Below are 27,732 nucleotides of genomic sequence, written 5' to 3' on the forward strand. Positions count from 1 at the left end.
TCTATGTCTTGATGTCTCTATGTCCTGATGTCTCTATGTGCTGATGTGTCCATGTCCTGATGTCTCTATGTCCTGATGTCTCTATGTCTTGATGTCTCTATGTCCTGATGTCTCTATGTCTTGATCTCTCTATGTGCTGATGTCTCTATGTGCTGATGTGTCCATGTCCTGATGTCTCTATGTCTTGATCTCTCTATGTGCTGATGTCTCTATGTGCTGATATGTCCATGTCCTGATGTCTCTATGTCTTGATGTCACTATGTCCTGATGTGTCCATGTCCTGATGTCTCTATGTCCTGATGTTTCTATGCTCTGATGTCTCTATATCCTGATGTCTCTATGTTTTGATGTATCCATGTCCTGATGTCTCTATGTCCTGATGTCTCTATACCCTAATGTCTCTATGTACTGATGCCTCTATGCCCTGATGTCTCTATGCCCTGATGTCGCTATGTCCTGATGTCTCTATACCCTAATGTCTCTATGTACTGATGCCTCTATGCCCTGATGTCTCTATGCCCTGATGTCTCTATGTCCTGATGTCTCTATACCCTAATGTCTCTATGTACTGATGCCTCTATGCCCTGATGTCTCTATGCTCTGATGTCTCTATATCCTGATGTCTCTATGTTTTGATGTATCCATGTCCTGATGTCTCTATGTCCTGATGCCTCTATGTCATGATGTCTCTTTGTCCTGATGTTTCCATGTCATGATGTCTCTATGTCCCGATGAATCTATGTCCTAATGTATCCATGTCCTGATGTCTCTATGTCCTGATGTCTCTATGTCCTGATGTCTCCATGTCCTGATGTCTCCATGTCCTGATGTTTATATGTCCTGATGTCTCCATGTCCTGATGTTTCCATGTCCTGATATCTCTATGTCCTGATGTCTCCATGTCCTGATGTGTCCATGTCCTGATGTCTCTATGTCCCGATGCATCTATGTCCTGATGTCTCTATGTCCTGATGCCTCTATGTCCTGATGCCTCTATGTCATGATGTCTCTTTGTCCTGATGTTTATATGTCCTGATGTCTCTATGTCCCGATGCATCTATGTCCTGATGTATCTATGTCCTGATGTCTCCATGTCCTGATGTTTCCATGTCCTGATATCTCTATGTCCTGATGTCTCTATGTCCTGATGTCTCTATGTCCTGATATCTCTATGTCCTGATGTCTCTATGTCCTGATGTCTCTATGTCCTGATGTTTCTATGCTCTGATGTCTCTATATCCTGATGTCTCTATGTTTTGATGTATCCATGTCCTGATGTCTCTATGTACTGATGTCTCTATGCGCTGATGTCTCTATGTGCTGATGTTTCTGTGCTGATGTCTCTATGTGCTGATGTCTCTATGTCCTGATGTTTCCATGTCCTGATGTCTTTATGTCCTGATGTCTCTATGTCCTGATGTTCTATGTGCTGATGTTTCTATGTGCTGATGTCTCTATGTCCTGATGTTTCCATGTCCTGATGTCTCTATGTACCTGATGTTTCCATGTCCTGATGTATCTATGACCTGATGTCTCTATGTCCTGATGTCTCTATGTCCTGATGTCTCTATATCCTGATGTTTCTATGTTCTGATGTTTCCATGTCCTGATGTCTCTATGTCCCGATGCATCTATGTCCTGATGTCTTTATGTCCTGATGTCTCTATGTCCTGATGTCTCTATGTACCTGATGTCTCTATGTCCTGATGTCTCTATGTACCTGATGTCTCTATGTGCTGATGTCTCCTGATGTCTCTATGTCCTGATGTCTCTATGTACTGATGTCTCTATGTGCTGATGTCTCTATGTGCTGATGTCTCTATGTACTGATGTCTCTATGACCTGATGTCCCCTGATGTATCTATGACCTGATGTATCTATGTGCTGATGTATCTATGACCTGATGTCCCCTGATGTATCTATGTGCTGATGTATCTATGACCTGATGTCCCCTGATGTCTCTATGACCTGATGTCTCTATGACCTGATGTCCCCTGATGTCTCTATGACCTGATGTCTCTATGACCTGATGTCCCCTGATGTATCTATGTCCTGATGTCTCTATGACCTGATGTCCCCTGATGTATCTATGACCTGATGTCCCCTGATGTATCTATGACCTGATGTCTCTATGACCTGATGTCTCTATGACCTGATGTCTCTTTTTGCTGATGTCTCTATGTGCTGATGACTCTATGTACTGATGTCTCTATGTCCTGATGTCTCTATGTACTGATGTCTCTATGTCCTGATGTCTCTATGTGCTGATGTATCTATGACCTGATGTCCCCTGATGTATCTATGACCTGATGTATCTATGACCTGATGTCTCTATGACCTGATGTCTCTATGTGCTGATGTATCTATGACCTGATGTCCCCTGATGTATCTATGACCTGATGTCTCTATGTCCTGATGTCTCTATGACCTGATGTCCCCTGATGTATCTATGACCTGATGTATCTATGACCTGATGTCTCTATGACCTGATGTATCTATGACCTGATGTATCTATGTCCTGATGTCTCTATGACCTGATGTCCCCTGATGTATCTATGACCTGATGTATCTATGACCTGATGTCTCTATGACCTGATGTATCTATGACCTGATGTCCCCTGATGTATCTATGACCTGATGTATCTATGACCTGATGTCTCTATGACCTGATGTATCTATGACCTGATGTCCCCTGATGTATCTATGACCTGATGTATCTATGACCTGATGTCCCCTGATGTCTCTATGACCTGATGTATCTATGACCTGATGTCCCCTGATGTATCTATGTGCTAATGTCTCTATGACCTGATGTATCTATGTGCTAATGTCTCTATGACCTGATGTATCTATGTCCTGATGTCTTTATGACCTGATGTCACCTGATGTCTCTATGACCTGATGTCCCCTGATGTCTCTAAGTCCTGATGTCCCTTGATGTATCTATGACCTGATGTATCTATGACCTGATGTATCTATGTGCTGATGTATCTATGACCTGATGTCCCCTGATGTATCTATGACCTGATGTATCTATGTCCTGATGTCTTTATGACCTGATGTCCCCTGATGTATCTATGACCTGATGTCCCCTGATGTATCTATGTCCCGATGTCTCTATGACCTGATGTCCCCTGATGTCTCTATGTCCTGATGTCTCTATGACCTGATGTCCCCTGATGTCTCTATGACCTGATGTCTCTATGTCCTAATGTATCCATGTCCTGATGTCTCTATGTCCTGATGTCTCTATGACCTGATGTCCCCTGATGTCTCTATGTGCTGATGTCTCTATATCCTGATGTTTCTATGTCCTGATGTTTCTATGTCCTGATGTTTCCATGTCCTGATGTCTCTATGTCCCGATGCATCTATGTCCTGATGTATCCATGTCATGATGTCTTTATGTCCTGATGTCTCTATGTCCTGATGTTCTATGTGCTGATGTATCTATGTCCTGATGTCCCCTGATGTATCTATGACCTGATGTCCCCTGATGTCTCTATGACCTGATGTCTCTATGACCTGATGTCCCCTGATGTATCTATGACCTGATGTCCCCTGATGTATCTATGTCCTGATGTATCTATGACCTGATGTCCCCTGATGTCTCTATGACCTGATGTCTCTATGACCTGATGTCCCCTGATGTCTCTATGACCTGATGTCTCTATGACCTGATGTATCTATGACCTGATGTCTTTATTTCCTGATGTCTCTATGACCTGATGTCTTTATGACCTGATGTCCCCTGATGTATCTATGTCCTGATGTATCTATGACCTGATGTCTCTATGTCCTGATGTCTCTATGACCTGATGTCCCCTGATGTATCTACGTCCTGATGTCTCTATGACCTGATGTCTCTATGACCTGATGTATCAATGACCTGATGTCCCCTGATGTATCTATGACCTGATGTCTCTATGACCTGATGTCCCCTGATGTCTCTATGACCTGATGTCTCTATGACCTGATGTCTCTATGACCTGATGTCTCTATGTCCTGATGTCTCTATGTTTTGATGTATCCATGTCCTGATGTCTCTATGTCCTGATGCCTCTATGTCCCGATGTCTCTATGTCCTGATGTCTCCATGTCCTGATGTCTCCATGTCCTGATGTCTCCATGTCCTGATGTTTCCATGTCCTGATATCTCTATGTCCTGATGTCTCCATGTCCTGATGTGTCCATGTCCTGATGTCTCTATGTCCCGATGCATCTATGTCCTGATGTCTCTATGTCCTGATGCCTCTATGTCCTGATGCCGCTATGTCATGATGTCTCTTTGTCCTGATGTTTATATGTCCTGATGTCTCTATGTCCCGATGCATCTATGTCCTGATGTATCTATGTCCTGATGTCTCCATGTCCTGATGTTTCCATGTCCTGATATCTCTATGTCCTGATGTCTCTATGTCCTGATGTCTCTATGTCCTGATATCTCTATGTCCTGATGTCTCTATGTCCTGATGTCTCTATGTCCTGATGTTTCTATGCTCTGATGTCTCTATATCCTGATGTCTCTATGTTTTGATGTATCCATGTCCTGATGTCTCTATGTACTGATGTCTCTATGCGCTGATGTCTCTATGTGCTGATGTTTCTGTGCTGATGTCTCTATGTGCTGATGTCTCTATGTCCTGATGTTTCCATGTCCTGATGTCTTTATGTCCTGATGTCTCTATGTCCTGATGTTCTATGTGCTGATGTTTCTATGTGCTGATGTCTCTATGTCCTGATGTTTCCATGTCCTGATGTCTCTATGTACTGATGTTTCCATGTCCTGATGTCTCTATGTACTGATGTCTCTATGTCCTGATGTCTCTATGTGCTGATGTCTCTATATCCTGATGTTTCTATGTCCTGATGTTTCCATGTCCTGATGTCTCTATGTCCCGATGCATCTATGTCCTGATGTCTTTATGTCCTGATGTCTCTATGTGCTGATGTCTCTATGTACTGATGTCTCTATGTCCTGATGTCTCTATGTACTGATGTCTCTATGTGCTGATGTCTCTATGTACTGATGTCTCTATGTCCTGATGTCTCTATGTACTGATGTCTCTATGTGCTGATGTCTCTATGTGCTGATGTCTCTATGTACTGATGTCTCTATGACCTGATGTCCCCTGATGTATCTATGACCTGATGTATCTATGTGCTGATGTATCTATGACCTGATGTCCCCTGATGTATCTATGACCTGATGTATCTATGTGCTGATGTATCTATGACCTGATGTCCCCTGATGTCTCTATGACCTGATGTCTCTATGACCTGATGTCCCCTGATGTCTCTATGACCTGATGTCTCTATGACCTGATGTCCCCTGATGTATCTATGTCCTGATGTCTCTATGACCTGATGTCCCCTGATGTATCTATGACCTGATGTCTCTATGACCTGATGTCCCCTGATGTATCTATGACCTGATGTATCTATGTCCTGATGTCTCTATGACCTGATGTCCCCTGATGTATCTATGACCTGATGTCTCTATGACCTGATGTCCCCTGATGTCTCTATGACCTGATGTCTTTATGACCTGATGTCCCCTGATGTATCTATGACCTGATGTCTCTATGACCTGATGTCTCTATGACCTGATGTCTCTTTTTGCTGATGTCTCTATGTGCTGATGACTCTATGTACTGATGTCTCTATGTCCTGATGTCTCTATGTACTGATGTCTCTATGTCCTGATGTCTCTATGTGCTGATGTATCTATGACCTGATGTCCCCTGATGTATCTATGACCTGATGTATCTATGACCTGATGTCTCTATGACCTGATGTCTCTATGTGCTGATGTATCTATGACCTGATGTCCCCTGATGTATCTATGACCTGATGTCTCTATGTCCTGATGTCTCTATGACCTGATGTCCCCTGATGTATCTATGACCTGATGTATCTATGACCTGATGTCTCTATGACCTGATGTATCTATGACCTGATGTATCTATGTCCTGATGTCTCTATGACCTGATGTCCCCTGATGTATCTATGACCTGATGTATCTATGACCTGATGTCTCTATGACCTGATGTATCTATGACCTGATGTCCCCTGATGTATCTATGACCTGATGTATCTATGACCTGATGTCTCTATGACCTGATGTATCTATGACCTGATGTCCCCTGATGTATCTATGACCTGATGTATCTATGACCTGATGTCCCCTGATGTCTCTATGACCTGATGTATCTATGACCTGATGTCCCCTGATGTATCTATGTGCTAATGTCTCTATGACCTGATGTATCTATGTGCTAATGTCTCTATGACCTGATGTATCTATGTCCTGATGTCTTTATGACCTGATGTCACCTGATGTCTCTATGACCTGATGTCCCCTGATGTATCTATGTCCTGATGTCCCCTGATGTATCTAAGTCCTGATGTCCCCTGATGTATCTATGACCTGATGTATCTATGTGCTGATGTCCCCTGATGTATCTATGACCTGATGTCCCCTGATGTATCTATGTCCCGATGTCTCTATGACCTGATGTCCCCTGATGTCTCTATGTCCTGATGTCTCTATGACCTGATGTCCCCTGATGTCTCTATGACCTGATGTCTCTATGTCCTAATGTATCCATGTCCTGATGTCTCTATGTCCTGATGTCTCTATGACCTGATGTCCCTGATGTCTCTATGTGCTGATGTCTCTATATCCTGATGTTTCTATGTCCTGATGTTTCTATGTCCTGATGTTTCCATGTCCTGATGTCTCTATGTCCTGATGCATCTATGTCCTGATGTATCCATGTCATGATGTCTTTATGTCCTGATGTCTCTATGTCCTGATGTTCCTGATGTATCTATGTCCTGATGTCCCCTGATGTATCTATGACCTGATGTCCCCTGATGTCTCTATGACCTGATGTCTCTATGACCTGATGTCCCCTGATGTATCTATGACCTGATGTCCCCTGATGTATCTATGTCCTGATGTATCTATGACCTGATGTCCCCTGATGTCTCTATGACCTGATGTCTCTATGACCTGATGTCCCCTGATGTCTCTATGACCTGATGTCTCTATGACCTGATGTATCTATGACCTGATGTCTTTATGACCTGATGTCTCTATGACCTGATGTCTTTATGACCTGATGTCCCCTGATGTATCTATGTCCTGATGTCTCTATGACCTGATGTCTCTATGTCCTGATGTCTCTATGACCTGATGTCCCCTGATGTATCTACGTCCTGATGTCTCTATGACCTGATGTCTCTATGACCTGATGTATCAATGACCTGATGTCCCCTGATGTATCTATGACCTGATGTCTCTATGACCTGATGTCCCCTGATGTCTCTATGACCTGATGTCTCTATGACCTGATGTCTCTATGACCTGATGTCTCTATGTCCTGATGTCTCTATGTCCTGATGTATCTATGTCCTGATGTCTCTATGTCCTGATGCCTCTATGTCCTATGACCTGATGTCTCTATGTCCTGATGTCTCCATGTCCTGATGTCTCCATGTCCTGATGTCTCCATGTCCTGATGTTTCCATGTCCTGATATCTCTATGACCTGATGTCTCCATGTCCTGATGTGTCCATGTCCTGATGTCTCTATGTCCCGATGCATCTATGTCCTGATGTCTCTATGTCCTGATGCCTCTATGTCCTGATGCCGCTATGTCATGATGTCTCTTTGTCCTGATGTTTATATGTCCTGATGTCTCTATGTCCCGATGCATCTATGTCCTGATGTATCTATGTCCTGATGTCTCTATGTCCTGATGTCCATGTCCTGATGTCTCTATGACCTGATGTCTCTATGTCCTGATGTCTCTATGTCCTGATGTCTCTATGTCCTGATGTCTCTATGTCCTGATGTCTCTATGTCCTGATGTTTCTATGACCTGATGTCTCTATATCCTGATGTCTCTATGACCTGATGTATCCATGTCCTGATGTCTCTATGTACCTGATGTCTCTATGACCTGATGTCCTATGTGCTGATGTTTCTGACCTGATGTCTCTATGTGCTGATGTCTCTATGTCCTGATGTTTCTATGACCTGATGTCTCTATGTCCTGATGTCTCTATGACCTGATGTCCCTGATGTTTCTATGACCTGATGTCTCTATGACCTGATGTCCATGTCCTGATGTCTCTATGTACTGATGTTTCCATGTCCTGATGTCTCTATGTACTGATGTCTCTATGACCTGATGTCTCTATGACCTGATGTCTCTATATCCTGATGTTTCTATGACCTGATGTTTCCATGTCCTGATGTCTCTATGTCCTGATGACCATCTATGTCCTGATGTCTTTATGTCCTGATGTCTCTATGTGCTGATGTCTCTATGTACTGATGTCTCTATGTCCTGATGTCTCTATGTACTGATGTCTCCTGATGTCTCTATGACCTGATGTCTCTATGTCCTGATGTCTCTATGTCCTGATGTCTCTATGACCTGATGTCTCTATGTGCTGATGTCTCTATGTACCTGATGTCTCTATGACCTGATGTCCCCTGATGTATCTATGACCTGATGTATCTATGTCCTGATGTATCTATGACCTGATGTCCCTGATGTATCTATGTGCTGATGTATCTATGACCTGATGTCCCCTGATGTCTCTATGACCTGATGTCTCTATGACCTGATGTCCCCTGATGTCTCTATGACCTGATGTCTCTATGACCTGATGTCCCCTGATGTATCTATGTCCTGATGTCTCTATGACCTGATGTCCCCTGATGTATCTATGACCTGATGTCCCCTGATGTATCTATGACCTGATGTCTCTATGACCTGATGTCTCTATGACCTGATGTCCCCTGATGTCTCTATGACCTGATGTCTCTATGACCTGATGTCCCCTGATGTATCTATGTCCTGATGTCTCTATGACCTGATGTCCCCTGATGTCTCTATGACCTGATGTCTCTATGACCTGATGTCTCTTTGTGCTGATGTCTCTATGTGCTGATGTCTCTATGTACTGATGTCTCTATGTCCTGATGTCTCTATGTACTGATGTCTCTATGTCCTGATGTCTCTATGTGCTGATGTATCTATGACCTGATGTCCCCTGATGTATCTATGACCTGATGTATCTATGACCTGATGTCTCTATGACCTGATGTCTCTATGTCCTGATGTCTCTATGTGCTGATGTATCTATGACCTGATGTCCCCTGATGTATCTATGACCTGATGTCTCTATGTCCTGATGTCTCTATGACCTGATGTCCCCTGATGTATCTATGACCTGATGTATCTATGACCTGATGTCTCTATGACCTGATGTATCTATGACCTGATGTATCTATGTCCTGATGTCTCTATGACCTGATGTCCCCTGATGTATCTATGACCTGATGTATCTATGACCTGATGTCTCTATGACCTGATGTATCTATGACCTGATGTCCCCTGATGTATCTATGACCTGATGTATCTATGACCTGATGTCTCTATGACCTGATGTATCTATGACCTGATGTCCCCTGATGTATCTATGACCTGATGTATCTATGACCTGATGTCCCCTGATGTCTCTATGACCTGATGTATCTATGACCTGATGTCCCCTGATGTATCTATGTGCTAATGTCTCTATGACCTGATGTATCTATGTGCTAATGTCTCTATGTCCTGATGTATCTATGTGCTAATGTCTCTATGACCTGATGTATCTATGTCCTGATGTCTTTATGACCTGATGTCACCTGATGTCTCTATGACCTGATGTCCCCTGATGTATCTATGTCCTGATGTCCCCTGATGTATCTATGACCTGATGTCCCCTGATGTATCTATGTGCTGATGTATCTATGACCTGATGTCCCCTGATGTATCTATGACCTGATGTCCCCTGATGTATCTATGTCCCGATGTCTCTATGACCTGATGTCCCCTGATGTCTCTATGTCCTGATGTCTCTATGACCTGATGTCCCCTGATGTCTCTATGACCTGATGTCTCTATGTCCTAATGTATCCATGTCCTGATGTCTCTATGACCTGATGTCTCTATGACCTGATGTCCCCTGATGTCTCTATGACCTGATGTCTCTATATCCTGATGTCTATGTCCTGATGTTTCTATGTCTGATGTTTCCATGTCCTGATGTCTCTATGTCCTGATGCATCTATGTCCTGATGTATCTATGACCTGATGTCTTTATGTCCTGATGTCTCTATGTCCTGATGTCTCTATGACCTGATGTATCTATGTCCTGATGTCCCCTGATGTATCTATGACCTGATGTCCCTGATGTCTCTATGACCTGATGTCTCTATGACCTGATGTCCCTGATGTATCTATGACCTGATGTCCCCTGATGTATCTATGTCCTGATGTATCTATGACCTGATGTCCCCTGATGTCTCTATGACCTGATGTCTCTATGACCTGATGTCCCCTGATGTCTCTATGACCTGATGTCTCTATGACCTGATGTATCTATGACCTGATGTCTCTATGTCCTGATGTCTCTATGACCTGATGTCTTTATGACCTGATGTCCCCTGATGTATCTATGTCCTGATGTATCTATGTCCTGATGTCTCTATGACCTGATGTCCCCTGATGTATCTACGTCCTGATGTCTCTATGACCTGATGTCTCTATGACCTGATGTATCAATGACCTGATGTCCCCTGATGTATCTATGACCTGATGTCTCTATGACCTGATGTCCCCTGATGTCTCTATGACCTGATGTCTCTATGACCTGATGTCTCTATGACCTGATGTCTCTATGTCCTGATGTCTCTATGACCTGATGTCTCTATGTCCTGATGTCTCTATGTCCTGATGTCTCTATGTCCTGATGTCTCTATGACCTGATGTCTCTATGACCTGATGTATCTATGTCCTGATGTCTTTATGACCTGATGTCACCTGATGTATCTATGTCCTGATGTCCCTGATGTATCTATGACCTGATGTATCTATGACCTGATGTCTCTATGACCTGATGTCCCCTGATGTCTCTATCTGATGTCTCTATGACCTGATGTCTCCCTGATGTATCTATGACCTGATGTCCCCTGATGTATCTATGTCCTGATGTATCTATGACCTGATGTCCCCTGATGTCTCTATGACCTGATGTCTCTATGACCTGATGTCTCTATGTCCTGATGTATCTATGACCTGATGTCTCTATGTATGTCTAAGTCCTGATGTCCCCTGATGTATCTATGACCTGATGTATCTATGACCTGATGTATCTATGACCTGATGTCCCCTGATGTATCTATGACCTGATGTCCCCTGATGTATCTATGTCCTGATGTCTCTATGACCTGATGTCCCCTGATGTCTCTATGTCCTGATGTCTCTATGACCTGATGTCCCCTGATGTCTCTATGACCTGATGTCTCTATGTCCTATGTATCCATGTCCTGATGTATGTCCTGATGTCTCTATGACCTGATGTCCCCTGATGTCTCTATGTCCTGATGTCTCTATGATGTCCTGATGTCTCTATGTCCTGATGTTTCTATGTCCTGATGTTTCCATGTCCTGATGTCTCTATGTCCCGACATCTATGTCCTGATGTATCCATGTCCTGATGTCTTTATGTCCTGATGTCTCTATGTCCTGATGTCCCTGATGTATCTATGACCTGATGTCCCCTGATGTCTCTATGACCTGATGTCTCTATGACCTGATGTCTCTATGTCTCTATGACCTGATGTCCTGATGTATCCATGTCCTGATGTCTCTATGTCCTGATGTCTCTATGACCTGATGTCCCCTGATGTCTCTATGACCTGATGTCTCTATATCCTGATGTTTCTATGTCCTGATGTTTCTATGTCCTGATGTTTCTATGTCCTGATGTCTCTATGTCCTGATGCATCTATGTCCTGATGTATCTATGTCCTGATGTCTTTATGACCTGATGTCTGTGTCCTGATGTCCCCTGATGTATCTATGACCTGATGTCCCCTGATGTCTCTATGACCTGATGTCTCTATGACCTGATGTCCCCTGATGTATCTATGACCTGATGTCCCCTGATGTATCTATGTCCTGATGTATCTATGACCTGATGTCCCCTGATGTCTCTATGACCTGATGTCTCTATGACCTGATGTCCCCTGATGTCTCTATGACCTGATGTCTCTATGACCTGATGTCTCTATGACCTGATGTCTCTATGTCCTGATGTCTCTATGACCTGATGTCTTTATGACCTGATGTCCCCTGATGTATCTATGTCCTGATGTATCTATGACCTGATGTCTTTATGTCCTGATGTCTCTATGTCCTGATGTTCTATGTGCTGATGTATCTATGACCTGATGTCCCCTGATGTCTCTATGACCTGATGTCTCTATGACCTGATGTCCCCTGATGTCTCTATGACCTGATGTCTCTATGACCTGATGTATCTATGACCTGATGTCTCTATGTCCTGATGTCTCTATGACCTGATGTCTTTATGACCTGATGTCCCCTGATGTATCTATGTCCTGATGTATCTATGACCTGATGTCTCTATGTCCTGATGTCTCTATGACCTGATGTCCCCTGATGTATCTACGTCCTGATGTCTCTATGACCTGATGTCTCTATGACCTGATGTATCAATGACCTGATGTCCCCTGATGTATCTATGACCTGATGTCTCTATGACCTGATGTCCCCTGATGTCTCTATGACCTGATGTCTCTATGACCTGATGTCTCTATGACCTGATGTCTCTATGTCCTGATGTCTCTATGACCTGATGTCTCTATGTCCTGATGTCTCTATGTCCTGATGTCTCTATGTCCTGATGTCTCTATGACCTGATGTCTCTATGACCTGATGTATCTATGTCCTGATGTCTTTATGACCTGATGTCACCTGATGTATCTATGTCCTGATGTCCCCTGATGTATCTATGACCTGATGTATCTATGACCTGATGTCTCTATGACCTGATGTCCCCTGATGTCTCTATGACCTGATGTCTCTATGACCTGATGTCCCCTGATGTATCTATGACCTGATGTCCCCTGATGTATCTATGTCCTGATGTATCTATGACCTGATGTCCCCTGATGTCTCTATGACCTGATGTCTCTATGACCTGATGTCTCTATGACCTGATGTATCTATGACCTGATGTCCCCTGATGTATCTAAGTCCTGATGTCCCCTGATGTATCTATGACCTGATGTATCTATGTGCTGATGTATCTATGACCTGATGTCCCCTGATGTATCTATGACCTGATGTCCCCTGATGTATCTATGTCCCGATGTCTCTATGACCTGATGTCCCCTGATGTCTCTATGTCCTGATGTCTCTATGACCTGATGTCCCCTGATGTCTCTATGACCTGATGTCTCTATGTCCTAATGTATCCATGTCCTGATGTCTCTATGTCCTGATGTCTCTATGACCTGATGTCCCCTGATGTCTCTATGTGCTGATGTCTCTATATCCTGATGTTTCTATGTCCTGATGTTTCTATGTCCTGATGTTTCCATGTCCTGATGTCTCTATGTCCCGATGCATCTATGTCCTGATGTATCCATGTCCTGATGTCTTTATGTCCTGATGTCTCTATGTCCTGATGTTCTATGTGCTGATGTATCTATGTCCTGATGTCCCCTGATGTATCTATGACCTGATGTCCCCTGATGTCTCTATGACCTGATGTCTCTATGACCTGATGTCCCCTGATGTATCTATGACCTGATGTCCCCTGATGTATCTATGTCCTGATGTATCTATGACCTGATGTCCCCTGATGTCTCTATGACCTGATGTCTCTATGACCTGATGTTCCCTGATGTCTCTATGACCTGATGTCTCTATGACCTGATGTCTCTATGACCTGATGTATATATGACCTGATGTCTCTATGTCCTGATGTCTCTATGACCTGATGTCCCCTGATGTATCTACGTCCTGATGTCTCTATGACCTGATGTCTCTATGACCTGATGTATCAATGACCTGATGTCCCCTGATGTATCTATGACCTGATGTCTCTATGACCTGATGTCCCCTGATGTCTCTATGACCTGATGTCTCTATGACCTGATGTCTCTATGTCCTGATGTCTCTATGACCTGATGTCTCTATGTCCTGATGTCTCTATGTCCTGATGTCTCTATGTCCTGATGTCTCTATGACCTGATGTCTCTATGACCTGATGTATCTATGTCCTGATGTCTTTATGACCTGATGTCACCTGATGTATCTATGTCCTGATGTCCCCTGATGTATCTATGTCCTGATGTCCCCTGATGTATCTATGACCTGATGTATCTATGACCTGATGTCCCCTGATGTCTCTATGACCTGATGTCTCTATGACCTGATGTATCTATGTCCTGATGTCTTTATGACCTGATGTCACCTGATGTATCTATGTCATGATGTCCCCTGATGTATCTATGTCCTGATGTCCCCTGATGTATCTATGACCTGATGTATCTATGACCTGATGTCTCTATGACCTGATGTCCCCTGATGTCTCTATGACCTGATGTATCTATGACCTGATGTCCCCTGATGTCTCTATGACCTGATGTCTCTATGACCTGATGTCTCTATGACCTGATGTATCTATGACCTCATGTCTCTATGTCCTGATGTCTCTATGACCTGATGTCTTTATGACCTGATGACCCCTGATGTATCTATGTCCTGATGTATCTATGACCTGATGTCTCTATGTCCTGATGTCTCTATGACCTGATGTCCCCTGATGTATCTATGTCCTGATGTCTCTATGACCTGATGTATCTATGACCTGATGTCCCCTGATGTATCTATGACCTGATGTCTCTATGACCTGATGTCCCCTGATGTCTCTATGACCTGATGTCTCTATGACATGATGTCTCTATGACATGATGTCTCTATGTCCTGATGTCTCTATGTCCTGATGTCTCTATGACCTGATGTCTCTATGTCCTGATGTCTCTATGACCTGATGTCCCTATGACCTTATGTCTCTATGACCTGATGTCTCTATGACCTGATATCTCTATGACCTGATGTCTCTATGTCCTGATGTCTCTATGTGCTGATGTCTCTATGACCTGATGTCTCTATGTCCTGATGTCTCTATGTCCTGATGTCTCTATGACCTGATGTCCCCTGATGTATCTATGTCCTGATGTCTCTATGACCTGATGTCTCTATGACCTGATGTCTCTATGACCTGATGTCCCCTGATGTCTCTATGTTCTGATGTCCCCTGATGTATCTATGTCCTGATGTATCTATGTCCTGATGTCTCTATGACCTGATGTCCCCTGATGTCTCTATGACCTGATGTCTCTATGACCTGATGTCTTTATGACCTGATGTCCCCTGATGTATCTATGTCCTGATGTATCTATGACCTGATGTCTCTATGTCCTGATGTCTCTATGACCTGATGTCCCCTGATGTATCTACGTCCTGATGTCTCTATGACCTGATGTCTCTATGACCTGATGTATCTATGACCTGATGTCCCCTGATGTATCTATGACCTGATGTCTCTATGACCTGATGTCCCCTGATGTCTCTATGACCTGATGTCTCTATGACCTGATGTCTCTATGTCCTGATGTCTCTATGACCTGATGTCTCTATGTCCTGATGTCTCTATGTCCTGATGTCTCTATGTCCTGATGTCTCTATGACCTGATGTCTCTATGACCTGATGTATCTATGTCCTGATGTCTTTATGACCTGATGTCACCTGATGTATCTATGTCCTGATGTCCCCTGATGTATCTATGTCCTGATGTCCCCTGATGTATCTATGACCTGATGTATCTATGACCTGATGTCTCTATGACCTGATGTCCCCTGATGTCTCTATGACCTGATGTCTCTTTGACCTGATGTCCCCTGATGTATCTATGACCTGATGTCCCCTGATGTATCTATGTCCTGATGTATCTATGACCTGATGTCCCCTGATGTCTCTATGACCTGATGTCTCTATGACCTGATGTCTCTATGACCTGATGTATCTATGACCTGATGTATCTATGTCCTGATGTATCTATGACCTGATGTCTCTATGTCCTGATGTCTCTATGACCTGATGTCCCCTGATGTATCTATGTCCTGATGTCTCTATGACCTGATGTCTCTATGACCTGATGTATCTATGACCTGATGTCCCCTGATGTATCTATGACCTGATGTCTCTATGACCTGATGTCCCCTGATGTCTCTATGACCTGATGTCTCTATGACCTGATGTCTCTTTGTGCTGATGTCTCTATGACCTGATGTCCCCTGATGTCTCTATGACCTGATGTCTCTATGACCTGATGTCTCGATGACCTGATGTCACCTGATGTATCTATGTCCTGATGTATCTATGTCCTGATGTCTCTATGACCTGATGTCCCCTGATGTCTCTATGACCTGATGTCTCTATGACCTGATGTCCCCTGATGTATCTATGTCCTGATGTCTCTATGACCTGATGTCCCCTGATGTATCTATGACCTGATGTCCCCTGATGTATCTATGTCCTGATGTATCTATGACCTGATGTCCCCTGATGTCTCTATGACCTGATGTCTCTATGACCTGATGTCTCTATGACCTGATGTATCTATGACCTGATGTCTCTATGTCCTGATGTCTCTATGTCCTGATGTCTCTATGACCTGATGTCTTTATGACCTGATGTCCCCTGATGTATCTATGTCCTGATGTATCTATGACCTGATGTCACTATGTCCTGACGTCTCTATGACCTGATGTCCCCTGATGTATCTATGTCCTGATGTCTCTATGACCTGATGTCTCTATGACCTGATGTATCTATGACCTGATGTCCCCTGATGTATCTATGACCTGATGTCTCTATGACCTGATGTCTCTATGACCTGATGTCTCTATGACCTGATGTCTCTATGTCCTGATGTCTCTATGACCTGATGTCCCTATGACCTTATGTCTCTATGACCTGATGTCTCTATGACCTGATGTCTCTATGTCCTGATGTCTCTATGTCCTGATGTCTCTATGACCTGATGTCTCTATGTCCTGATGTCTCTATGTCCTGATGTCTCTATGACCTGATGTCTCTATGTCCTGATGTCTCTATGTCCTGATGTCTCTATGACCTGATGTCCCCTGATGTATCTATGTCCTGATGTCTCTATGACCTGATGTCTCTATGACCTGATGTATCTATGACCTGATGTCCCCTGATGTATCTATGACCTGATGTCTCTATGACCTGATGTCTCTATGACCTGATGTATCTATGACCTGATGTCCCCTGATGTCTCTATGACCTGATGTATCTATGACCTGATGTCCCCTGATGTATCTATGACCTGATGTCTCTATGACCTGATGTCTCTATGACCTGATGTCTCTATGACCTGATGTCTTTATGACCTGATGTCTCTATGACCTGATGTCTCTATGACCTGATGTATCTATGACCTGATGTATCTATGACCTGATGTCCCCTGATGTATCTATGACCTGATGTATCTATGTCCTGATGTCCCCTGATGTATCTATGACCTGATGTCTCTATGACCTGATGTCCCCTGATGTATCTATGTCCTGATGTCTCTATGACCTGATGTCTTTATGACCTGATGTCCCCTCATGTCTCTATGTTATTATGTATCTATGTCCTGATGTCTCTATGTCCTGATGTCTCTATGACCTGATGTCTCTATGTCCTGATGTCTCTATGACCTGATGTCTCTATGACCTGATGTCTTTATGACCTGATGTCCCCTCATGTCTCTATGTTATGATGTATCTATGTCCTGATGTCTCTATGTCCTGATGTCTCTATGACCTGATGTCTTTATGACCTGATGTCCCCTCATGTCTCTATGTTATGATGTATCTATGTCCTGATGTCTCTATGACCTGATGTCTTTATGACCTGATGTCCCCTCATGTCTCTATGTTATGATGTATCTATGTCCTGATGTCTCTATGTCCTGATGTCTCTATGACCTGATGTCTTTATGACCTGATGTCCCCTCATGTCTCTATGTTATGATGTATCTATGTCCTGATGTCTCTATGACCTGATGTCCCCTGATGTCTCTATGTCCTGATGTCTCTATGACCTGATGTCTTTATGACCTGATGTCCCCTCATGTCTCTATGTTATGATGTCTCTAAGGCTACCCAAAACATTTCACCCAAGTTAAACAATTTAGAGGCAATGCTACCAAATACTAATTGAGTGTATGTAAACTTCTGACCCACTGGGAATGTGATGAAAGAAATAAAAGCTGAAATAAATCATTCTCTCTACAATTATTCCGACATTTCACATTCTTAAAATAAAGTGGTGATCCTAACTGACCTAAAACAGGGAATTTTTACGAGGATTAAATGTCAGGATTTGTGAAAAACTGAGTTTAAATGTATTTGGCTGAGGTGTATGTAAACTTCCGGCCACAACTGTAGCTGCAGAGTAACCTGTATTCCATATGGCTGGGTCAGAACCAGATAGTTCTACAGAGTAACCTGTATTCCATATGGCTGAGTCAGAACAAGGGGTAGGGGCTAGGCTCAGGGGTAGGGGCTAGGCTCGGGGGTAGGGGCTAAGCTCAGGGGTAGGGGCTAGGTCCAGGGGTAGGGGCTAGGCCCAGGGGTAGGGGCCACACATGTGCTCTCCATCAACAGCCTGTTTTGACTGATCTGAGCATAAACATATATGAAAGTACCCACAAACGCATAAACGCACACGCACGCACGCACGCACGCACGCACGCACGCACGCACACACACACACACACACACACACACACACACACACACACACACACACACACACACACACACACACACACACACACACACACACGCAGACCACCTGGTTGATGTGTTTGAGTTTGTCGATGATCTGGGAGATGACTGGTTCAGGGGCTTTGATCTTAGGGTCAGGGCCATGAGGGTGAGAGCGCTTCACTGGGACAGGAAACCTGGAAAAGACAGAAAAAGAAAAGAAAAATGTAAGTTTCATCAGATCCATTTTTGAAAAGCTGCGTTGTTCTGTTTGGTGTTAAATAAATCACATGAATTGTATAGTGAACAGGACATTTGACGACACTCCACAGATTAGTGCCCAATATGAAGCTCTATCGCCATCTAGTGTTGATAAGACGAATAAAAGCTCTTCAGACAGGATTTTTAACAATTTAGAAACAAATCACCAGTAACTTGAGGTGCATTCATAAGTCAATAATTGAATATTATGTGTAAGATAAGATGATGCATGTTCATACGTCATATCCCCAATCTATCCTCCAATCAGTTTACTACGTAAAGTAGTGAAAACATTTCATTTGATTAGATAGCCTGAATCACAGAAAGGAAAGCCCCAGTCACAATCCTGCAGAGGCGTAGTCAGAGGTAGATAGGTGGAGGAGGAAGAAAAATATGTTGGAACTCTTCCTCTGTGTTATATTGTACTGAAGCAGCCCAGGTTGGAACTCTTCCTCTGTGTTATATTGTACTGACAGAGCCCAGGTTGGAACTCTTCCTCTGTGTTATATTGTACTGACACAGCCCAGGTTGGAACTCTTCCTCTGTGTTATATTGTACTGAAGCAGCCCAGGTTGGAACTCTTCCTCTGTGTTATATTGTACTGAAGCAGCCCAGGTTGGAACTCTTCCTCTGTGTTATATTGTACTGACACAGCCCAGGTTGGAACTCTTCCTCTGTGTTATATTGTACTGACACAGCCCAGGTTGGAACTCTTCCTCTGTGTTATATTGTACTGACACAGCCCAGGTTGGAACTCTTCCTCTGTGTTATATTGTACTGACAGAGCCCAGGTTGGAACTCTTCCTCTGTGTTATATTGTACTGACAGAGCCCAGGTTGGAACTCTTCCTCTGTGTTATATTGTACTGAAGCAGCCCAGGTTGGAACTCTTCCTCTGTGTTATATTGTACTGACAGAGCCCAGGTTGGAACTCTTCCTCTGTGTTATATTGTACTGACACAGCCCAGGTTGGAACTCTTCCTCTGTGTTATATTGTACTGAAGCAGCCCAGGTTGGAACTCTTCCTCTGTGTTATATTGTACTGACACAGCCCAGGTTGGAACTCTTCCTCTGTGTTATATTGTACTGACAGAGCCCAGGTTGGAACTCTTCCTCTGTGTTATATTGTACTGAAGCAGCCCAGGTTGGAACTCTTCCTCTGTGTTATATTGTACTGACACAGCCCAGGTTGGAACTCTTCCTCTGTGTTATATTGTACTGAAGCAGCCCAGGTTGGAACTCTTCCTCTGTGTTATATTGTACTGAAGCAGCCCAGGTTGGAACCCTTCCTCTGTGTTATATTGTACTGACACAGCCCAGGTTGGAACTCTTCCTCTGTGTTATATTGTACTGAAGCAGCCCAGGTTGGAACTCTTCCTCTGTGTTATATTGTACTGAAGCAGCCCAGGTTGGAACTCTTCCTCTGTGTTATATTGTACTGAAGCAGCCCAGGTTGGAACTCTTCCTCTGTGTTATATTGTACTGACACAGCCCAGGTTGGAACTCTTCCTCTGTGTTATATTGTACTGAAGCAGCCCAGGTTGGAACTCTTCCTCTGTGTTATATTGTACTGACACAGCCCAGGTTGGAACTCTTCCTCTGTGTTATATTGTACTGACACAGCCCAGGTTGGAACTCTTCCTCTGTGTTATATTGTACTGACAGAGCCCAGGTTGGAACTCTTCCTCTGTGTTATATTGTACTGAAGCAGCCCAGGTTGGAACTCTTCCTCTGTGTTATATTGTACTGAAGCAGCCCAGGTTGGAACTCTTCCTCTGTGTTATATTGTACTGAAGCAGCCCAGGTTGGAACTCTTCCTCTGTGTTATATTGTACTGAAGCAGCCCAGGTTGGAACTCTTCCTCTGTGTTATATTGTACTGACACAGCCCAGGTTGGAACTCTTCCTCTGTGTTATATTGTACTGACACAGCCCAGGTTGGAACTCTTCCTCTGTGTTATATTGTACTGACACAGCCCAGGTTGGAACTCTTCCTCTGTGTTATATTGTACTGAAGCAGCCCAGGTTGGAACTCTTCCTCTGTGTTATATTGTACTGAAGCAGCCCAGGTTGGAACTCTTCCTCTGTGTTATATTGTACTGAAGCAGCCCAGGTTGGAACTCTTCCTCTGTGTTATATTGTACTGAAGCAGCCCAGGTTGGAACTCTTCCTCTGTGTTATATTGTACTGAAGCAGCCCAGGTTGGAACTCTTCCTCTGTGTTATATTGTACTGACAGAGCCCAGGTTGGAACTCTTCCTCTGTGTTATATTGTACTGACACAGCCCAGGTTGGAACTCTTCCTCTGTGTTATATTGTACTGAAGCAGCCCAGGTTGGAACTCTTCCTCTGTGTTATATTGTACTGACACAGCCCAGGTTGGAACTCTTCCTCTGTGTTATATTGTACTGACAGCAGCCCAGGTTGGAACTCTTCCTCTGTGTTATATTGTACTGACACAGCCCAGGTTGGAACTCTTCCTCTGTGTTATATTGTACTGACAGAGCCCAGGTTGGAACCCTTCCTCTGTGTTATATTGTACTGACACAGCCCAGGTTGGAACTCTTCCTCTGTGTTATATTGTACTGAAGCAGCCCAGGTTGGAACTCTTCCTCTGTGTTATATTGTACTGAAGCAGCCCAGGTTGGAACTCTTCCTCTGTGTTATATTGTACTGAACAGCCCAGGTTGGAACTCTTCCTCTGTGTTATATTGTACTGACACAGCCCAGGTTGGAACTCTTCCTCTGTGTTATATTGTACTGACACAGCCCAGGTTGGAACTCTTCCTCTGTGTTATATTGTACTGACAGCAGCCCAGGTTGGAACTCTTCCTCTGTGTTATATTGTACTGAAGCAGCCCAGGTTGGAACTCTTCCTCTGTGTTATATTGTACTGAAGCAGCCCAGGTTGGAACTCTTCCTCTGTGTTATATTGTACTGACACAGCCCAGGTTGGAACTCTTCCTCTGTGTTATATTGTACTGACAGAGCCCAGGTTGGAACTCTTCCTCTGTGTTATATTGTACTGAAGCAGCCCAGGTTGGAACTCTTCCTCTGTGTTATATTGTACTGAAGCAGCCCAGGTTGGAACTCTTCCTCTGTGTTATATTGTACTGAAGCAGCCCAGGTTGGAACTCTTCCTCTGTGTTATATTGTACTGACACAGCCCAGGTTGGAACTCTTCCTCTGTGTTATATTGTACTGACAGAGCCCAGGTTGGAACTCTTCCTCTGTGTTATATTGTACTGAAGCAGCCCAGGTTGGAACTCTTCCTCTGTGTTATATTGTACTGACAGCAGCCCAGGTTGGAACTCTTCCTCTGTGTTATATTGTACTGACACAGCCCAGGTTGGAACTCTTCCTCTGTGTTATATTGTACTGACAGCAGCCCAGGTTGGAACTCTTCCTCTGTGTTATATTGTACTGACACAGCCCAGGTTGGAACTCTTCCTCTGTGTTATATTGTACTGACACAGCCCAGGTTGGAACTCTTCCTCTGTGTTATATTGTACTGACACAGCCCAGGTTGGAACTCTTCCTCTGTGTTATATTGTACTGACAGCAGCCCAGGTTGGAACTCTTCCTCTGTGTTATATTGTACTGACAGCAGCCCAGGTTGGAACTCTTCCTCTGTGTTATATTGTACTGAACAGCCCAGGTTGGAACTCTTCCTCTGTGTTATATTGTACTGACACAGCCCAGGTTGGAACTCTTCCTCTGTGTTATATTGTACTGACACAGCCCAGGTTGGAACTCTTCCTCTGTGTTATATTGTACTGACACAGCCCAGGTTGGAACTCTTCCTCTGTGTTATATTGTACTGAAGCAGCCCAGGTTGGAACTCTTCCTCTGTGTTATATTGTACTGAAGCAGCCCAGGTTGGAACTCTTCCTCTGTGTTATATTGTACTGAAGCAGCCCAGGTTGTGAACTCTTCCTCTGTGTTATATTGTACTGACAGCAGCCCAGGTTGGAACTCTTCCTCTGTGTTATATTGTACTGACAGCAGCCCAGGTTGGAACTCTTCCTCTGTGTTATATTGTACTGAAGCAGCCCAGGTTGGAACTCTTCCTCTGTGTTATATTGTACTGAAGCAGCCCAGGTTGGAACTCTTCCTCTGTGTTATATTGTACTGAAGCAGCCCAGGTTGGAACTCTTCCTCTGTGTTATATTGTACTGACAGCAGCCCAGGTTGGAACTCTTCCTCTGTGTTATATTGTACTGAAGCAGCCCAGGTTGGAACTCTTCCTCTGTGTTATATTGTACTGAAGCAGCCCAGGTTGGAACTCTTCCTCTGTGTTATATTGTACTGACAGAGCCCAGGTTGGAACTCTTCCTCTGTGTTATATTGTACTGAAGAGCCCAGGTTGGAACTCTTCCTCTGTGTTATAGCCCAGGTTGGAACTCTTCCTCTGTGTTATATTGTACTGAAGCAGCCCAGGTTGGAACTCTTCCTCTGTGTTATATTGTACTGAAGCAGCCCAGGTTGGAACTCTTCCTCTGTGTTATATTGTACTGAAGCAGCCCAGGTTGGAACTCTTCCTCTGTGTTATATTGTACTGACACAGCCCAGGTTGGAACTCTTCCTCTGTGTTATATTGTACTGAAGCAGCCCAGGTTGGAACTCTTCCTCTGTGTTATATTGTACTGAAGCAGCCCAGGTTGGAACTCTTCCTCTGTGTTATATTGTACTGAAGCAGCCCAGGTTGGAACTCTTCCTCTGTGTTATATTGTACTGAAGCAGCCCAGGTTGGAACTCTTCCTCTGTGTTATATTGTACTGACAGAGCCCAGGTTGGAACTCTTCCTCTGTGTTATATTGTACTGAAGCAGCCCAGGTTGGAACTCTTCCTCTGTGTTATATTGTACTGAAGCAGCCCAGGTTGGAACTCTTCCTCTGTGTTATATTGTACTGAAGCAGCCCAGGTTGGAACTCTTCCTCTGTGTTATATTGTACTGAAGCAGCCCAGGTTGGAACTCTTCCTCTGTGTTATATTGTACTGACACAGCCCAGGTTGGAACTCTTCCTCTGTGTTATATTGTACTGACAGCAGCCCAGGTTGGAACTCTTCCTCTGTGTTATATTGTACTGACAGCAGCCCAGGTTGGAACTCTTCCTCTGTGTTATATTGTACTGACAGAGCCCAGGTTGGAACTCTTCCTCTGTGTTATATTGTACTGAAGCAGCCCAGGTTGGAACTCTTCCTCTGTGTTATATTTGTTGGAACTCTTCCTCTGTGTTATATTGTACAGCAGCCCAGGTTGGAACTCTTCCTCTGTGTTATATTGTACTGAAGCAGCCCAGGTTGGAACTCTTCCTCTGTGTTATATTGTACTGACACAGCCCAGGTTGGAACTCTTCCTCTGTGTTATATTGTACTGAAGCAGCCCAGGTTGGAACTCTTCCTCTGTGTTATATTGTACTGACACAGCCCAGGTTGGAACTCTTCCTCTGTGTTATATTGTACTGAAGCAGCCCAGGTTGGAACTCTTCCTCTGTGTTATATTGTACTGAAGCAGCCCAGGTTGGAACTCTTCCTCTGTGTTATATTGTACTGAAGCAGCCCAGGTTGGAACTCTTCCTCTGTGTTATATTGTACTGACACAGCCCAGGTTGGAACTCTTCCTCTGTGTTATATTGTACTGAAGCAGCCCAGGTTGGAACTCTTCCTCTGTGTTATATTGTACTGACACAGCCCAGGTTGGAACTCTTCCTCTGTGTTATATTGTACTGACAGCAGCCCAGGTTGGAACTCTTCCTCTGTGTTATATTGTACTGACACAGCCCAGGTTGGAACTCTTCCTCTGTGTTATATTGTACTGAAGCAGCCCAGGTTGGAACTCTTCCTCTGTGTTATATTGTACTGAAGCAGCCCAGGTTGGAACTCTTCCTCTGTGTTATATTGTACTGACAGCAGCCCAGGTTGGAACTCTTCCTCTGTGTTATATTGTACTGACAGCAGCCCAGGTTGGAACTCTTCCTCTGTGTTATATTGTACTGACACAGCCCAGGTTGGAACTCTTCCTCTGTGTTATATTGTACTGACACAGCCCAGGTTGGAACTCTTCCTCTGTGTTATATTGTACTGACAGCAGCCCAGGTTGGAACTCTTCCTCTGTGTTATATTGTACTGACACAGCCCAGGTTGGAACTCTTCCTCTGTGTTATATTGTACTGACACAGCCCAGGTTGGAACTCTTCCTCTGTGTTATATTGTACTGACAGAACTCTTCCTCAGCCCAGGTTGGAACTCTTCCTCTGTGTTATATTGTACTGACACAGCCCAGGTTGGAACTCTTCCTCTGTGTTATATTGTACAGGTTGGAACTCTTCCTCTGTGTTATATTGTACTGCAGCCCAGGTTGGAACTCTTCCTCTGTGTTATATTGTACTGACAGCAGCCCAGGTTGGAACTCTTCCTCTGTGTTATATTGTACTGACAGCAGCCCAGGTTGGAACTCTTCCTCTGTGTTATATTGTACTGACACAGCCCAGGTTGGAACTCTTCCTCTGTGTTATATTGTACTGACAGCAGCCCAGGTTGGAACTCTTCCTCTGTGTTATATTGTACTGACACAGCCCAGGTTGGAACTCTTCCTCTGTGTTATATTGTACTGACACAGCCCAGGTTGGAACTCTTCCTCTGTGTTATATTGTACTGAAGCAGCCCAGGTTGGAACTCTTCCTCTGTGTTATATTGTACTGAAGCAGCCCAGGTTGGAACTCTTCCTCTGTGTTATATTGTACTGAACAGCCCAGGTTGGAACTCTTCCTCTGTGTTATATTGTACTGACACAGCCCAGGTTGGAACTCTTCCTCTGTGTTATATTGTACTGACACAGCCCAGGTTGGAACTCTTCCTCTGTGTTATATTGTACTGAAGCAGCCCAGGTTGGAACTCTTCCTCTGTGTTATATTGTACTGAAGCAGCCCAGGTTGGAACTCTTCCTCTGTGTTATATTGTACTGAAGCAGCCCAGGTTGGAACTCTTCCTCTGTGTTATATTGTACTGACACAGCCCAGGTTGGAACTCTTCCTCTGTGTTATATTGTACTGACAGAGCCCAGGTTGGAACTCTTCCTCTGTGTTATATTGTACTGAAGCAGCCCAGGTTGGAACTCTTCCTCTGTGTTATATTGTACTGAAGCAGCCCAGGTTGGAACTCTTCCTCTGTGTTATATTGTACTGAAGCAGCCCAGGTTGGAACTCTTCCTCTGTGTTATATTGTACTGACACAGCCCAGGTTGGAACTCTTCCTCTGTGTTATATTGTACTGACACAGCCCAGGTTGGAACTCTTCCTCTGTGTTATATTGTACTGACACAGCCCAGGTTGGAACTCTTCCTCTGTGTTATATTGTACTGACACAGCCCAGGTTGGAACTCTTCCTCTGTGTTATATTGTACTGACAGAGCCCAGGTTGGAACTCTTCCTCTGTGTTATATTGTACTGAAGCAGCCCAGGTTGGAACTCTTCCTCTGTGTTATATTGTACTGACAGAGCCCAGGTTGGAACTCTTCCTCTGTGTTATATTGTACTGACAGAGCCCAGGTTGGAACTCTTCCTCTGTGTTATATTGTACTGACACAGCCCAGGTTGGAACTCTTCCTCTGTGTTATATTGTACTGACAGCAGCCCAGGTTGGAACTCTTCCTCTGTGTTATATTGTACTGACACAGCCCAGGTTGGAACTCTTCCTCTGTGTTATATTGTACTGACACAGCCCAGGTTGGAACTCTTCCTCTGTGTTATATTGTACTGACACAGCCCAGGTTGGAACTCTTCCTCTGTGTTATATTGTACTGAAGCAGCCCAGGTTGGAACTCTTCCTCTGTGTTATATTGTACTGACACAGCCCAGGTTGGAACTCTTCCTCTGTGTTATATTGTACTGAAGCAGCCCAGGTTGGAACTCTTCCTCTGTGTTATATTGTACTGACACAGCCCAGGTTGGAACTCTTCCTCTGTGTTATATTGTACTGAAGCAGCCCAGGTTGGAACTCTTCCTCTGTGTTATATTGTACTGACACAGCCCAGGTTGGAACTCTTCCTCTGTGTTATATTGTACTGACACAGCCCAGGTTGGAACTCTTCCTCTGTGTTATATTGTACTGACACAGCCCAGGTTGGAACTCTTCCTCTGTGTTATATTGTACTGACACAGCCCAGGTTGGAACTCTTCCTCTGTGTTATATTGTACTGACACAGCCCAGGTTGGAACTCTTCCTCTGTGTTATATTGTACTGACACAGCCCAGGTTGGAACTCTTCCTCTGTGTTATATTGTACTGAAGCAGCCCAGGTTGGAACTCTTCCTCTGTGTTATATTGTACTGACACAGCCCAGGTTGGAACCCTTCCTTTGTAATATAATATAATAATATATGCCATTTAGCTGACGCTTTTATCCAAAGCGACTTACAGTCATGTGTGCATACATTCTACGTATGAGTGGTCCCGGGAATCGAACCCACTACCCTGGCGTTACAAGCGCCATGCTCTACCAACACAGCCCAGGTTGGAACTCTTCCTCTGTGTTATATTGTACTGAAGCAGCCCAGGTTGGAACTCTTCCTCTGTGTTATATTGTACTGACACAGCCCAGGTTGGAACTCTTCCTCTGTGTTATATTGTACTGAAGCAGCCCAGGTTGGAACTCTTCCTCTGTGTTATATTGTACTGACAGCCCAGCCCAGGTTGGAACCCTTCCTCTGTGTTATATTGTACTGAAGCAGCCCAGGGTGGAACTC

The 27,732-nt window shown here is 44.1% G+C and overlaps 1 protein-coding gene across 1 annotated transcript in view; it reads right to left on the reverse strand.

Moving 5' to 3' along the window:
- Window positions 1-27,732, reverse strand: part of gpc3 (glypican 3) — a 554,502-nt gene that overhangs the window by 202,797 nt on the left and 323,973 nt on the right. Inside the window, exon 6 of the mRNA XM_052486883.1 lies at window positions 18,817-18,925. Coding sequence (XP_052342843.1) covers window positions 18,817-18,925 — 109 coding nt within the window. The remainder of the gene's footprint in view (window positions 1-18,816; window positions 18,926-27,732) is intronic.

Source organism: Oncorhynchus keta, chromosome 30 (genome assembly GCF_023373465.1).
Source record: "Oncorhynchus keta strain PuntledgeMale-10-30-2019 chromosome 30, Oket_V2, whole genome shotgun sequence".
NCBI lineage: Eukaryota > Metazoa > Chordata > Actinopteri > Salmoniformes > Salmonidae > Oncorhynchus > Oncorhynchus keta.